Source organism: Hemitrygon akajei, chromosome 6 (genome assembly GCF_048418815.1).
Source record: "Hemitrygon akajei chromosome 6, sHemAka1.3, whole genome shotgun sequence".
NCBI lineage: Eukaryota > Metazoa > Chordata > Chondrichthyes > Myliobatiformes > Dasyatidae > Hemitrygon > Hemitrygon akajei.
In genome coordinates, this window is record NC_133129.1 from 9,130,495 (window position 1) to 9,146,021 (window position 15,527).

The 15,527-nt window shown below is 45.7% G+C and overlaps 1 protein-coding gene across 5 annotated transcripts in view; it reads left to right on the forward strand.

Moving 5' to 3' along the window:
• Positions 1-15,527, forward strand: part of spef2 (sperm flagellar 2) — a 685,307-nt gene that overhangs the window by 136,619 nt on the left and 533,161 nt on the right. For all 5 annotated transcript variants that reach the window (XM_073047840.1, XM_073047842.1, XM_073047843.1 and 2 more), the window contains exons 11-12: positions 1,313-1,532; positions 7,227-7,348. In XM_073047840.1, the coding sequence (XP_072903941.1) occupies positions 1,313-1,532; positions 7,227-7,348 (342 nt within the window). The remainder of the gene's footprint in view (positions 1-1,312; positions 1,533-7,226; positions 7,349-15,527) is intronic.

Consider the following 15,527-nt stretch of genomic DNA (forward strand, 5'->3'; position numbering starts at 1 on the left):
AGGGTGGTTGGTAACAATCTTTTCTTCAGGGTAGGGGAGTCCAAACTGGGGAACACTAATTTAGGGTTCAGGGGAAAGAGTTAAAAATGACCTGAGGGGCATCGTTCTTAATGCAGAGGGCTGCGAATACATGGAACGAGCTGTTTGAGGCAGGTTCTTAATGCAGAGGGCTGCGAATATATGGAACGAGCTGTTTGAGGCAGGTTCTTAATGCAGAGGGCTGCGAATACATGGAACGAGCTGTTTGAGGCAGGCACAATAATTTCATTTAAGAATCACTTGGATAGGTACATGAAGGGATTGACTTGGGATATGGGTTAAACACAGGAATTTGGGACTTGCTGATTGAGCACCTGATTGCTATGGACTCGACAGGCTGAAGGGCCTGTATCTATTCTGTACTGCTTTATGATTCCATGTGGCCAAGATACTATGTAATTTGTCATGTATGTTAATGAACTGGTAGAGAATGTAGCTGGCATGTAGATAGGTGAAACCAAACAATGGTACAGCAGACTGTGATGAAAGGTTTTCTGAAGTTACAACAGGATGCAGATCAGCTGGGAAAATGGGAAGAGAATGGCAGATGAAATTATGGTGGTCACCTGCAGAACGATGCCAAGACACGACATAGAGAGTGAATGGCAGGGTCCAGGAGGGTTTCATTGAACAGTGAGACCCTAGGTACAGGTACATAGTTCTCCGAAAGTGGAACTGTGCTGTTTCTCACTTCAGTTTGATCCTGTTGTGTGCTGCCTTGTTCTGTCATCTGTTTGTCATGCATAGTGGCTTTCACATTCCCTTCCTCTTGTGGTCTCTCAGTTACTCTCTCCTTACAATCTATCTCTAATCTCTCTCACACATGCCCTCTCCCTCAGCCATTCTCTCACTTGTCCGGCTATATTTTTCTTTTTCTTTTTCTCCTCTCTCCCCCGTCTCTCTCCCCCTCAGGCTTTTCCTCATGCCACCTTTCTCTTGTACACATGTTCATGCCCTTTCTCTTGTGTGTATTCTCTCTCCCCCTCTCTCCCCCCTCCCCCCATCCTCTCTCCCCCATCTCTGTCTCTCTCCACCTCAGGCTTTTCCTCATCCCACCTTTCTCTTGTCATATTTTCATGCCCTTTCCCTTGTGTGTATTCTCTCTCTCTCCCTCCCTCCCCCTCCCCACCCCCCACATTCCTCCTCTCATGTTCTCCCTCTCTGCTTTCTCTCCCCGTGGTCGGTCTTCATCTCTTACAATGTCATTCTCTTGCACATGCTCTCCCGTGCTCTCCCTTATGCTGTAACACTTACTGTCTTCTTTGTCCCTTAGCTGATGACTGGTGAATGGCAGCCTCCTGTGGATGCTGATATTCATGGCCCACCTCCGAATAACAATGTTCTGGGTCACGCGGTCAACCGGATCACTGAGATTGCCCATCCGGCCAAGGAACCAAGTCCACCACCACAGTTCCCCCCATTCCCCATCAAGGCCTGCATACTGGGCAAACTGCATGCAGGCAAAACCACCTGCCTGAAGCACCTAGCAGAAGGTAAGCTCCGAGTTAGGGAGGGTGGGGTGCCCATTTTGTTCTTATGTCCCTTTGTTCCTCAGTAATCTCTAGTGTTATTTTTTGTAACTCCAAAACTTAAAACAAATTGAAAGGGAAACATGGGAGAGTCAAGGAGAACATGCACGCTTAGTTTCATTTTCTTTAGTAAGGTGCACACATGACAAGGTGGCATGATGACGTATGCCATTCACGTGCTTTTACATACAACGTGTAATGAATTATGTAAACAACAAAGAATGCTCAATCAAACAGTAAATTTACAATATTATTCAAATATTAAATCCACAACACTTCTCCTTGCTTAGCTATAAACTCTGAATCAATGTAGAGAGCATCCCTCTTGTTAGGAAAGATGTTATCCCGCAAGGGTAAGAAATCCTCCACAGTGATTAAAACTTTAGGCTTGAATGGGACCATTTACAATTTACTATACTGTGGATGTCTATACCTGGTGTTATTTGAATAATCAAACTTCTAAACAAACTGTGTGCTTTTCCAGCCAGTGACACTCAGTAACACTGGCACTTGCTTTTCACTGAAATACTGCTCAGTTCACGCAGGATACATATTTCATTTATCACACATCAGATGTGTCCATCTTTCCAATATAGCCAGTTATTTCTGCTTTTTAAATTTATTATTATTATCACCCACTACTCGGCCTTTATGATCCAGTGAATTTTGTTAATCTTCTGCCTTTTTTATCTCTGTCCTCTTGTGAAGAAAGCATGTGCTTTTTTTCAAACTTCAATATCTGACTGTACTTCAACAGGTAGGTAGTCATCTTGGGTTTGCTTTAAAACTTCCTCATCACTACTGTTGTTTTGTAACTCCAAAGCATAAAACTAATTGAAAAGAAAAGACAGAAATGCCCAGAAAAACGTGTACACTCAGTTTTTTTTCTTTAGTAAGGGAGCACATATGATGTGGTGGCTTAATGATGTATGCCATTCACAACTTTTATATATAACCCGTAATGAATAATATAAATTACTAAGAATGCTTAATCAAAGAATATATTTAGACTATTACTCAAATATTACTGGAATATTAAATATACAAAACCTAGCAGTCTAAGGCACTCTCCTATTTCAAGCAGTGTGGTCGTGCTGTTACGCAATGAGTGAAAGCAACACACTGAGTCGAGCAGGGTCTGGTTGAACTGTTTACTGTTTCAATCCGCGTGCGCTTAAGTGCCCACTCCCAGCATCCCCCGCTCTTTGTGGGGCGGAAGTGATGTCAGCTTCCAGGCCAAGGTCTGCCCCGCACTCAGAGCCCTCTCGGTTGCCGCTGGCTGCGGACTCGCCCGTGACTGCTGGAGCCGGTTTGCTTGCCGTGTGGGCGAGCCGCCACATGACCCCCCCCCCCCCCCCCCCGAATCGGCACTAGGAGGCGCAGAGTCCACAGCCTGCACACTGTCAGTTCGTTTAGGTGACCAGCCTTGTCGTCATGGGGGTGGCACCGTAACTGGGCATTCAAGGTCTAGATGTGCCAGTTTGAGACGGTCAATGGTAAAAGTCTCTTCACGACCGCCGATGTCAAGAATGCAGGTTGTCCTATTACGACGCACCACCTTGTAGAGTCCCTCGTATGGTCGCTGCAGGAGTGGTCTGTGCATGCCTCAGCAAACGAAAACATACTTGCTCTGTTGTAGGTCCTTGGGCACGAAAGAGGGTGCTGTTCCATGATGGGACGTCGGGACTGGGGCAAGTGTTCCAAGCTGCTCCCGGAGTTTAGTCAGGACCGCCATAGGTGTGTCCTCCTGGCCACGGGGTGCTGGCACAAACTCACCGGGAACTGTGTGTGGGGCACCGTAAACAAGTTCAGCCGATGATATGGCCAGGTCCTCCTTGGGTGCTGTGTGGATGCCAAGCGGCACCCGGGGAGTTCATCAACCCAGTCTGGCCCTTGGAGACGTGCCATCAGGGCTGACTTCAAGTGCCTGTGGAAACGTTCCACCAGGCCGTTGGACTGCAGGTGGTAAGCAGTCGTTCGATGGAGCTGGGTTCTGAGGAGTCGTGCCAGTGCAGACCACAAAGCCGATGTGAACTGCACACCCCTGTCTGAAGTGATGTGGGCTGGAAGTCTGAACTGTGCCACCCAGGTGGTAATCAGGGCTCTGGCGCATCTCTCCGTGGCCGTGTCAGTGAGTGGGATAGCTTCCGGCCACCTCGTGAACCATGGTGAACAGGTATCTCGCTCCTCTTGAAACTGGCAGTGGGCCGACGATGTCCACGTGGACATGTTCAAACCTCCTATGTGTCGGCTGGAAGGGTTGCAGTGGGGCCCTCACGTGCCTCTGGATTTTGGAGGTTTGACAGTGCATGCATGTCCTGGCCCAGTGCCCGACCTGCTTGCATAGGGCATGTCACACAAACCTATCTGCGATCAGCCGGATGGTCGCCCGGATGGAAGGATGGGCTAAACCGTGCAAGGCATCGAAAACACGGCGCCTCCAAGCTGTCGGGACAATGGGCTGGGGTTGCCTGGTGGACACATCGCAAAGGAGCTCCTGACCTTCTGGCCCAATGGGTATGTCTTCGAGGCGGAGTCCTGAGACTGCGGTTCGGTATGCTGGCATCTCGCTGTCCAGTCATTGCGCCTTAGCTAACGCCGCATAATCCACCCCCAGAGACAGAGAGTGCACTGATCGGATGGAGGTGCGTGACAGCACGTCGGCTACCATGTTGTTCTTCCCGGAGATGTGCTTGATCGTGGTGGTAAACTCCAAGATGTACGACAGGTGGCGTTGCTGGCAGCCCGACCATGGGTCGGACACTTTGGCAAACACGAAAGTGAGGGGCTTGTGGTCTGTGAAGACCGTGAACTCCCTCCCTTCCAGGAAATACCAGCAGTTCCCTGTTGAAAGTGCTGTACTTAAGTTCTGGGGGGTCGTAGGTGCCGGCTGAAAAAAGCGAGCAGCTTCCACTGGCCTTCGATGAGCTGTTCGAGCACGCCGCCAACTGCCGCGTCGGAGGCATCAACAGTGAGGGCAATGGGGACATCGACCCGGGGGTGGACCAGGAGAGTGGTGTTTGCTAGTATGTTCTTGGCTTGCTGGAAAGCTGTTGTTGCCTCCTCTGTCCAGGTGATCTCTTTGACCTTGCCAGACATCAAGCTGAAAAGGGGTCACATGATCTGGGCTGCTGAGGGCAGGAAACAGTGGTAACAGTTAACCATCCCAACAAATTCCTGCAGGCCTTTATCAGTGCTGGGTCTGGCGAATTGGCGGATGGCTTCAACTTTTGTCGGCAGGGACACAGCTCCATGGCGGTCCAATCGGTGTCCCAAGAAGTCGATGACGGGTAGGCCGAACTGGCACTTGGCGGGGTTGATAGCCAGGCAGTAGTCACTTAGGCGGCATCAGAGCAGGCGTAAATGTGCTAGATGTTCGTGGTGGGAGCGGCTGGCGATAAGTATGTCATCCAGGTGGATGAACAGAAAGTCCAGATCTCACCCTACTGTGTCCATCAGGCGCTGGAACGTCTGTGCCGCGTTTCTGAGCCCGAACAGCATCCTGAGGAATTCGAACAGGCCAAAGGGGGTAAAGAGGGCCATCTTGGGTACATCGTCCGGGTGGACTGGGATCTGATGATACCCTCGGACCAGGTCAATCTTCGAAAAGATGCGCACCCCGTGCAGGTTGGCCGTAAAGTCCTGGATGTGTGGTACCGGATAGCAATCGGACGTGGTGGCATCGTTCAGCCTCCTATCGTCACCGCACGGTCTCCACCCTCCCGCGGACTTGGGCACCATATGGAGTGGGGAGGCCCACGGGCTGTCAGAACACCGCACAATCCCCATCTCCTCCATCTTCTTGAATTCCTCTTTTGCAAGTCAGAGCTTGTCGGGCGTTAGTCTGCGGGCCCAGGCATGAAGGGGAGGTCCCTGTGTGGGAATGTGGTGCATCACGCCGTGCTTGGGGGCTGTTGAGGAAAACTGCGGCATGATGATAGATGGGAACTCTGATAACACTCTGGCGAACTCGTTGTCGGAATACGTGACAGAGATAAAGGAGCAGAAAGTTGAAAGGGGAGAGGGGCAGAGAGGGACCTAGGATAGGGGGAGGGGGAGGGAATTACCGGAAATTGGAGAATTCAATGTTCATACCACCAAGCTGGAGGCTACCCAGACGGTAGATGAGGTGTTGCTTCTCCCCAGCCTGGTGGTATGAACATTGAATTCTCCAATTTCCGGTAATTCCCCCCCTCCCCCTATCCCAGGTCCCTCTCTGCCTCTCTCCCCTTTCAACTTTCTGCTCCTTTATCTCTACAGTTCTTTCATGCTTATCCCCTCCCCCCTTTATCCTTCCTCTGATTGGTTCTCCATCTGGCGCCTCTAGCCCTTCTCCCTCCCCTATCTCTATTACTGGGCTTCGGCCCTCTCTTCCCCCCCATTCCTGATGCAAGGGTCTCGGCCCGAAACGTTGGCTACTCTTTTCTCATGGGTGCTGCCTGACCTGCTGAGTTCTTCCAGCGTCATGTATGTATCATTTTTGTGAACCTCCTTTGAAGCCTCTCCAGTTTTAGCACAACATTTCCAAGATAAGGGGCCCAAAACTTCTCACAATACTCCAAGTGAGGCCTCACAAGTGCTTTATTAACTCTCAACATTATATCCTTGCTTTTATATTCTAGTCCTCATGAAATGAATGCTAACATTGCATTTGTCTTCCTCACCACAGACTTAAACTGCATATTATCCTTTAGGGAATCCTGCACAAACACTCCCAAGTCCCTTTGTGCCTCAGATATTTGCATTTTCTCTTCACTTAGAAAATGGTCAACCCTTTCAGTTCTTCTACCAAAATACGTGACCATACCTTTCCCAACACAGTATTCCATCTGCCATTTCTTCGCCCATTCTCCTCATCTGTCTAAGTCTTTCTGTAGCTTTTCTGTTTCCTCAAATCTACCTGACCCTCCACCTATCTTCATATCAGCTGCTAACTATGCAACAAAGCCTTCAATTCCATCACTCAAATCATTGACATATAACGTAAAAAGAATTAATTCCAACACACACCTCTGTGGAACACCACTATTCACCAGCAGCCAACTAGAAAAGGCTCCCTTTATTCCCACTCTTTGATTCCTGCCAATCAGCCACTGTTTTATCCATGCTAGAATCTTTCCCATACTACCATGGGCTTGTAGCTTGTTAAGCAGCCACACTTGTGGCACCTTGTGTAAGGCCTTCTGAAAATCCAACTACACAACATCAACCGATTGTCCTTTGTCTATGTTGCTAGTTATTTCTTCAAAGAATCCCAACAGATTTGTCAGGCAATATTTTCCCTTGATGATGACTACACCCTATTTTATTATGTACCTCCAAATACCCTACGATCTCATTTTAATAATCAATTTCAACATGTTCCCCACCTCTGAAGTTTCCTTTCTTCTACCTCTCTCCCTTCTTGAATAGTGGAATGACATTTGCAATTTTCCAGTCTTCCAGAACCATTCCAGAATCTAGAGATTCTTGAAAGATCATTACTATTTCCTGCACAATCTCTTCAGCCACCTCTTTCAGAACCGTGGTGTGTACACCATCTGGTCCAGGTGACTTATCTAACTTCATACTTTTCAGTGTCCCAAGAATCTTCTTTCTGGTAATGGAAACTTCACACACTTCATGACACTTAATGTACACATCTCCTCACCTCCACAGCCCTGAATATCCGAGCAATCAATCCAGAGACCCTGGTTCAGGAGGCAGTGCGGGCCTTCAATGTGGGTGAAACTGTGGATCCCGGTGTGAGCCACCAGCATGGAGCAGACACACAGACAGTGGTGAGTCGGGGGCATGATCTGCAAGTTCAGAGATGATACAAAAATTGCAGGGTAGTCGATGGTACAATCAGTAGTTTTACTGTTTAGGGTCATAGGGATGTGTGGGTGAAATGGGCTGAGAAATGGCAGATGGCGTTTAATCCTGATAAATGTCAGGAGATGCATGTTGGGAGCTTCAATGAGACAGGACACAATTATGTACAGTAGAGTCTTGGGGAGCATTGAGGAACATCACGGTGTACCCGAGTATTACGGCAGTTCAGGTGGAGGAAGTTCACTCCTACAGATTTCACATATCACTACTCAAAAATTTGTTATTCCCATCAGTGACTGAGATAGTCTGAGGATATCCTTGGGGAATCCCTCAAATGTCGTCATAGCATACCACAACTTACCAACCCTAAACCAAAAGCCTTTGGAATGTGGCAGGAAACCCACGTGGTCTTCAAGTCAATTCAAGTCAAGTCATTTTTTATTGTCATTTTGACCATAACTGCTGGTGCAGTACATAGTAAAAATGAGACAACACAAAGTACACTACAGATGCTGTGGTCAAATCAAGACATACAAACAAGCTGGATGAACTCAGCAGGTCGGGCAGCATCCATTGAAAGGAGCAGTCAACGCTTCAGGTCGAGACCCTTTGTCAGCACAGGGTTTTTGTTTTAAAAATGAGACAACATTTTTCAGGACCACGGTGTTACATGACACAGTACAAAAACTAGACTGAGCTACATAAAAACAACACAGAAAAAAACTACACTAGACTACAGACCTGCCCAGGGCTGCATAAAGTACACAAAACAGTGCAGGCATTACAATAAATAATAAACAAGGCAATAGGGCAGTAAGGTGTCAGTCCAGACTCTGGGTATTGAGGAGTCTGATAGCTTGGGGGAAGAAACTGTTACATAGTCTGGTCGTGAGAGCCCGAATGCTTCGGTACCTTTGCCCAGACGGCAGGAGGGAGAAGAATTTGTATGAGGTGTTTGTATGAGGTATGAAGCTGACAGTGATGCAGGTGGATGCTTCCCTGGTGTCATGGATTATTGATTACCTGACTGGAAGACCTCAGTACGTGTATGTAACACTGTGTGTCAGACAGAGTGGTCAGCAGCACTGGGGCTCCACAGGGGACTGTCCTGTCTCCCTTTCTCTTCACCATCTACACCTCAGACTTCAACTACAACACAGAGTCTTGCCATCTTCAGAAGTTTTCTGATGACTCTGCCATAGTTGGATGCATCAGCAAGGGAGATGAGGCTGAGTACAGGGCTACAGTGGGAAAATTTGTCATATGGTGCGAGCAGAATCATCTGCAGCTTAATGTGAAAAAGACTAAGGAGCTGGTGGTGGACCTGAGGAGGGCTAAGACACCAGTGACCCTTGTTTCCATCCAAGGGGTCAGTGTGGACATGGTGGAGGATTACAAATACCTGGGGATACGAATGGACAATAAACTGGACTGGTCCAAGAACACTGAGGCTGTCTACAAGAAGGGGCAGAGCCGTCTCTATTTCCTGAGGAGACTGAGGTCCTTTAACATCTGCCAGACGATGCTGAGGATGTTCTATGAGTCTGTGGTGGCCAATGCTATCATGTTTGCTGTTGTGTGCTGGGGCAGCAGGCTGAGGATAGCGGACACCAACAGAATCAACAAACTCATTCATAAGGCCAGTGATGTTGTGGGGGTGGAACTGGACTCTCTGACAGTGGTGTCTGAAAAGAGGATGCTGTCCAAGTTGCATGCCATCTTGGACAATGACTCCCATCCACTCCATAGCGTACTGGTTAGGCACAGGAGTACGTTCAGCCAGAGACTCATTCCACCGAGATGTAACACTGAGCGTCATAGGAAGTCATTCCTACCTGTGGCCATCAAACTTTACAACTCCTCCCTCGGAGTATCAGACACCCTGAGCCAATAGGCTGGTCCTGGACTTATTTCCACTTGGCATGATTAACTTATTATTATTAATTATTTATGGTTTTATATTGCTATATTTCTTCACTATTCTTGGTTGGTGTGGCTGTAACGAAACCCAGTTTGTTATTGATATTTGATGGCAAGATGAGTTGAGGGATGAATTGTTGCAGATGGAGTTCCGATGCCTGTATAGCTGGCCCAGAAGCGAGGTTGGGTCACTCTAGGTTTCATAAGGGGAAGTTGGAGCCCAGGCAGATAAGATTTTATTTCGATGCTTGTACAACTGAATCCCAAGGCATTCTAAAGATACATCAAGAGTAGAACGATAATGAGAGAGGGTGGATCCACTCAAGGATAAAGGGAGGAACATTTGCTAGGATGCAGAGAATTTGAGTGAGGTACTTAATTAGTACTTTAAGACCGTAAGACAATTTCCCTCAGGATCAATAAAGTATGTCTGTCTGTCTGTCTGTCTGTCTGACATAGGAGCAAATTTAGGACATTTAGCCCATCAAGTCTGCTCCATCATTTAATCATGGCTAATCCTTTTCTGTCCTCTCCTCAGCCCCATTCCCAGCCTTCTCACCGTAACCTTTAATGCAGTGTCCAATCAAGAACCTGTCAAGCTCTGCCTTAAGTACATCCACTGACCTGGCCTCCAAAGCTGCCTGTGGTAATAAATTCCACAAATTCACCACCCTCTGGCTAAAGAAATTTATCTGTAACTCTGTTTTAAATGGCTGCCCCTCTATCCTGAGGCTGTGCCCTCTTGTCCTAGACTCCTCCACCATGGAAAACATCCTTTCCACATCTAATCTGTCTAGGCCTTTCAACATTCGAAAGGTTTCAATGAGATTCCCCCTTATCCTTCTAAATTCCAGTGAGTACAGACCTAGAGCTATAAAAAGTGCCTCATATGATAGCCCTTTCATCGTGAAAACATCCTTGTGAACCCCCTCTGAATCCTCTCCAATGCTAGCACAGTTTTTCTTAGATGAGGAGCCCAGAGTTGTTCATAATACTCAAGGTGCGGCCTCACCAGAGCCTTATAAAACCTCAGCATCACATCCCTGCTCTTGTATTCCAGACCTCTTGAAATGAATGCTAACATTGCACTTGTCTTCCTCACCATTGACTACCTGCAAGTTAACCTTTAGGGTGTTGTAGTCTGTCTGTCCTTTTGCATCCTACCTGTTTCCTCAACACTACCTGCCCTTCCCCAATCTTCATGTCATCTGTAAACTTGGCAACAAAGCCATCTCTTCCATCATCTAAACCATTTGTATACAGCAGAAAAAGAAGTGGTCCCAACGTGGACTACTGTGGAACACAACTAGTCATTGGCAGCCAATCAGCAAAGGATCCTTTTATTCCCAGTTGATGCCTCCTATCAATCAGCCAGTGCTGTAAACACGTCAGTAACTTACCTGTAATACCATGGGCTCTTAACTCGGTAAGCAGCCTCATGTGTGGCACCTTGTCAAAGATCTTCTGAAAGTCCAAATATACGACATCCACTGCATCCCCTTTATCTGTCCTTCTTGTAATATACTCAAAGAATTCCAACAGGTTCATTAGGCAAGACTCTCTTTTTAGGAAATCATACTGACTTTGTCCTATCTGTCCTGTGTCACCAAGTACTCCATCACCTCATCCTTAACAATTGATTCCAACATCTTCCCAACCACTGAGGTCAGGTTTACTGGTCTATAATTTCCTTTCTGCTGCCTTCCTCCTTTTTTAAAGAGTGGATTGACTTTTGCAATTTTCCTGTCCTCTGGCACCATGCCAGAGTCCAATGATTTTTGAAAGATCATTTCTAATGCCTCCACAAGCCACTAATGTCTACCACTGCCTCTTTCAGAACCCTAGGATGAGGTTTATCTGGTCTAGGTGACTTGTGTGCCATTAGGTCTTTCAGCTTTTTGAGCACTTTGTAATAGTAACTGCACTCATTTCTCTTCCTTCAACATCTGGCACACTGCTAGTGTCTTCCACAGTGAAGACTGATGCAAAATACTCATTTAGTTCATCTGCCATCTCCTTGGCCCCCATTCTTATTTCTCCAGCCTCATTTTCTAGTGGTCCTATATCCACTCTCATTTCTCTTACTTTTTTTACATTTTTGGAAAAGCTTTTACTCTCCACTTTGTGGTGAAAAAAGCACGACAGCACCCCTTTCACCTCAGACGCTTGAGGAAGTTTGGTATGGGCGCCCAAGTGCTAAGAACTTTCTACAGGGGCACAATTGAGAGCATCCTGACTGGCTGCATCACTGCCTGGTATGGGAACTGTACTTCCCTAATCACAGGATTCTGCAGAGAGTGGTGCGGACAGGCCAGTGCATCTGTAGTTGTGAACTTCCCATGATTCAGGACATTTACTAGGACAGGTGAGTAAAAAGGGCCTGAAGGATCATTGGGGACCCAAGTCACCCCAACCACAATCTATTCCAGCTGCTACCATCTGGGAAATGGTACCGTAGCATAAAAGCCAGGACCAACAGGCTCCGGGACAGCTTCTTCCACCAGGCCATCAGACTGAATAACTAACACTGAATTGAATGTATTCTATGTTACATTGACTGTTCTATTTATTATAAATTACTATGATGGCACATTGCACATTTAGACAGAGGCATAACATAAAGATTTTTACTCTTCATGTATGTGAAGGATGTAAGAAATAAAGTCAATTCAATTCAGTTGATATTTTGTGCTTTCATATTTCATCTTTTCCTTCCTAATGATTCTTTTAGTTGCTCTCTATAGGATTTTCAAAAGCTTCCCAATTCTTTTAAAAGTCCTCTCTTTTGCTTTTATGTCAACTTTGACTTCCCTTGTCAGCATGGTTGTACTATTTTGCCATTTGAGTATTTCTTTGTTTTTGGAATACATCTATCCTGCACCTTCCTCAATTTTCAGAGAAACTCATGCCATTGCTGTTCTGCTATCATCTCTGCCAGCATTTCCTTCCAATTTACTATGGCCAACTCCTCTCTCATACCACTGTAATTTCCTTTATTCTATTGAAATACTGCTACATTAGACTTTACTTTCTCCCTATCAAATTTCAAGTTGAACTCAATCATATTGTGATTGAGGCCTTCTGAAAATCTACTACATGACATCCCTCAATTCTCCTTTGTCTATCCTGCTTGTTATTTCTTCAAAGAATTCCAACATGATTTTCCATTAAAGAAAACATGCTGGTTACTTTCTGTTTTATCATGTGCCTCCAAGCATGCCAAAACCATACCCTTAACAGTTGACTCCAACATCTTCCCCAACCACTGAGGTCAGACTAACTGGCCTATAATTTCCTTTCTTCTGCCTCTCTCCCTTCTTGAAGAGTGGAGTTACATTTGCAGTTTTCCACCCTCCCTGAACCATACCAGAATCTATTGATTCTTGAAAGATCATTACTAATGCCTTCATAATCTCTTCAGCCACCTCTTTCAGAACCCTGGGGTGTAGACCATCTGATCCAAGTGACATACTGTATCTACCTTCAGACCTTTCTGTTTCCCAAGAATCTTCTCCCTAGTAATGTCAACTTTACACACTTCTGCCCCCTGACACTCTCGAATTTCTGGCATACTGCTACTGTTTTCCATAGTGAAGACTGGTGTAAAATACTTACTCAGTTCATCTGCTATTTCCTTGTACCCCATTACTACCTCTCCAGCATCATTTTCCAGGGGTCTGATATCTACTCTCCTGTCTCTTTTATACTTTACGTATCTGAGGAAACATTTGGTATCCTCTTTATATTGGCTAGCTTACTTTCATATTCCATCTCGTCCTTCTTTATGACTTTTTAGTTGCCTTTTATAGGTTTTTAAAGCTTCCCAATCCTCTAACTTCCCACTAATTTTTGCTCTATTATATTCTATTATACATCTCAAGGAAGAAGTATTTTAAAGGAAAGATGACACAATTGTGGTTGTTATGTTGGCTTTGAATTCTCTTGTCAGCCACGGTTGTGTCATCTTTCCTTTAGAATACTTCTTCTTTGAGATGTATATATCCTGTGCCTTCTGAATTGCTCCCAGAAATTCCAGTCATTGCTACTCTGCTATCATCCCTGCTAGAGTTCCATTCCAATCAATTTTGGCCAGCTGCTCTCTCATGCCTCTAATTCCCTTTACTCCACTGTAATGCTGACTTTAGCTTCTCCTTCTCAAATGTCAAGGTGAATTCTATCATATTATTGAGTTATTAGGTGAGTTCTTTTACCTAAAGCTCTCTAATCAGTTCTGGGTCATTGCACAATCCAGAATAGCTGATCCCCTGAGTGGGCTCAACCATGAGCTGCTCTAAAAAGCTGTCTCATAGGCATTCTAGAAATTCCCCCTCTTAGAACCCAGCACCCACCTGATTTTCCCAATCTACCTGCATTTTGAAATCCCCCATGACTATATGTACTTTTGACATGCATTTTCTATCTCCCATTGTAATTCTTTGACCACATCTTTACTACTGTATGGAAGTTGGTACATAACTCCTGTCAGGATACTTTTGCCCATGTAGTTTCTTAGCTCTACCCACAGTGATTCAGCTCTTTCCAATCCTATGTCATATCTGTCCACAGATTTGATTTCATTTTTTACCAACAGGGCTATGCCACCCTCTCTACCTAACTGCAAATGTGTATCCTTGGACATTAAGCTCCCAACTATGATTTTCTTTCAGCTATGATTCAGTGATGCCCACAATGTCATATATGTGAATCTGTAACTGTGTCCCAAGTTCATAAGAACATAAGAAATTGGAGCAGGAGTAGACCATCTGACCGGTTGAGCCTGCTCCGCCATTCAGTAAGATTGTGGCTGATCTGGCCATGGACTCATCTCCACCTACCTGCCTTTTCCCCATAACCCCTAATTCCCCTACTATGCAAAAATCTATCCAACCTTTCTTAAATATATTCTGAGGCAGCCTCCACTGCTTCATTGGCCAGAGAATTCCACAGATTTACCGCTCTCTGGGAAAAGCAGTTCCTCCTCATCTCCATCATAAATCTACTCTACTGAATCTTGAGGCTAAGTCCCCTAGTTCTAGTCTCACCTACCAGTGAAAACAGCATTCCTGCCTCTATCTTATCTATTCCTTTCATAATTTTATATTTTTCTATAAGATCTCTTGTCATTCTTCTGAATTCCAGTGAGTACAGTCCCAGTCCTTGTAGTCTAACCCCTTCATCACTGGAATCAACCTGGTGAACCTCCTCTGCAAAACCTCCAAAGCCAGTATATCCTTCCTCAAGTAAGGAACCAGAACAGCATGCAGTACTCCAGGTGCGGCCTCACGTACCCTGTATAAATTGCAGCATAACCTCCCTGCTTTTAAATTCAATCCCTCTAGCAATAAAGGCCAGCATTACATTTGCCTTATTCATAGCTTGCTGCACCTGCAAACGGACCTCTTGTGATTCATGCACAAGCACTCCCAGGTCCCTCTGCGCAGCAGCATGCTGCTATTTTTTACTGTTTAAACACTAATCTGCTTTTCCATTTTTCCTTCCAAAGTGGATGACCTTGCATTTACCAACATTGTTCTCCATCTGCCAGACCCTTGCCCACTCACTCAGTCTGTCTATATCTCTCTGCAGACTCTCCATGTCTTCTGCACAATTTGCTTTTCCACTCAAGTTAGTGTCATCAGCAAACTTAGATACACTGCACTCTGTCCCCTCTTCCAGATCGTTAATGTGTATCATGAACAGTTGCAACACCGGCAGCACACAGCTCACCACTGATTGCCAACCAAAGTAACACCCATTTATCCCACTATCTTCTTTCTACTAGTTAGCCAATCCTCTATCCATGCTAATACATCACCCCCAAATCTATGCATCCTTATCTTATGGATAAGTCTTTTATGCGGCACCTTATCGAACGCCAAGTAAATAACATCCATCCGTTCCCCTCTATCCACTGTGCTCATTACATCCTCAAAGAACCCCAGTAAGTTTATCAAACAGGACCTGCCTTTGCTGAATCCATGCTGTGTCTGCCTGATGGATCCGTTCCCAACTTCAGATGTTAAACTAACTGGCTTATGGTTACCTGCCTTTTGCCTACATCCTTTTTTTGAATAGTGGTGTGATACTCACTGTCTTCCAATCTGCCGGGACCTGTTATCTTTACCTTTTATTCTGACACGCACATTCAAGTTTATTCATCTACCTTATTCCGTAGATAAACACCTGTAGTCCTGAAGTCACCCTTTTCGATTTTGTCCACCTTTT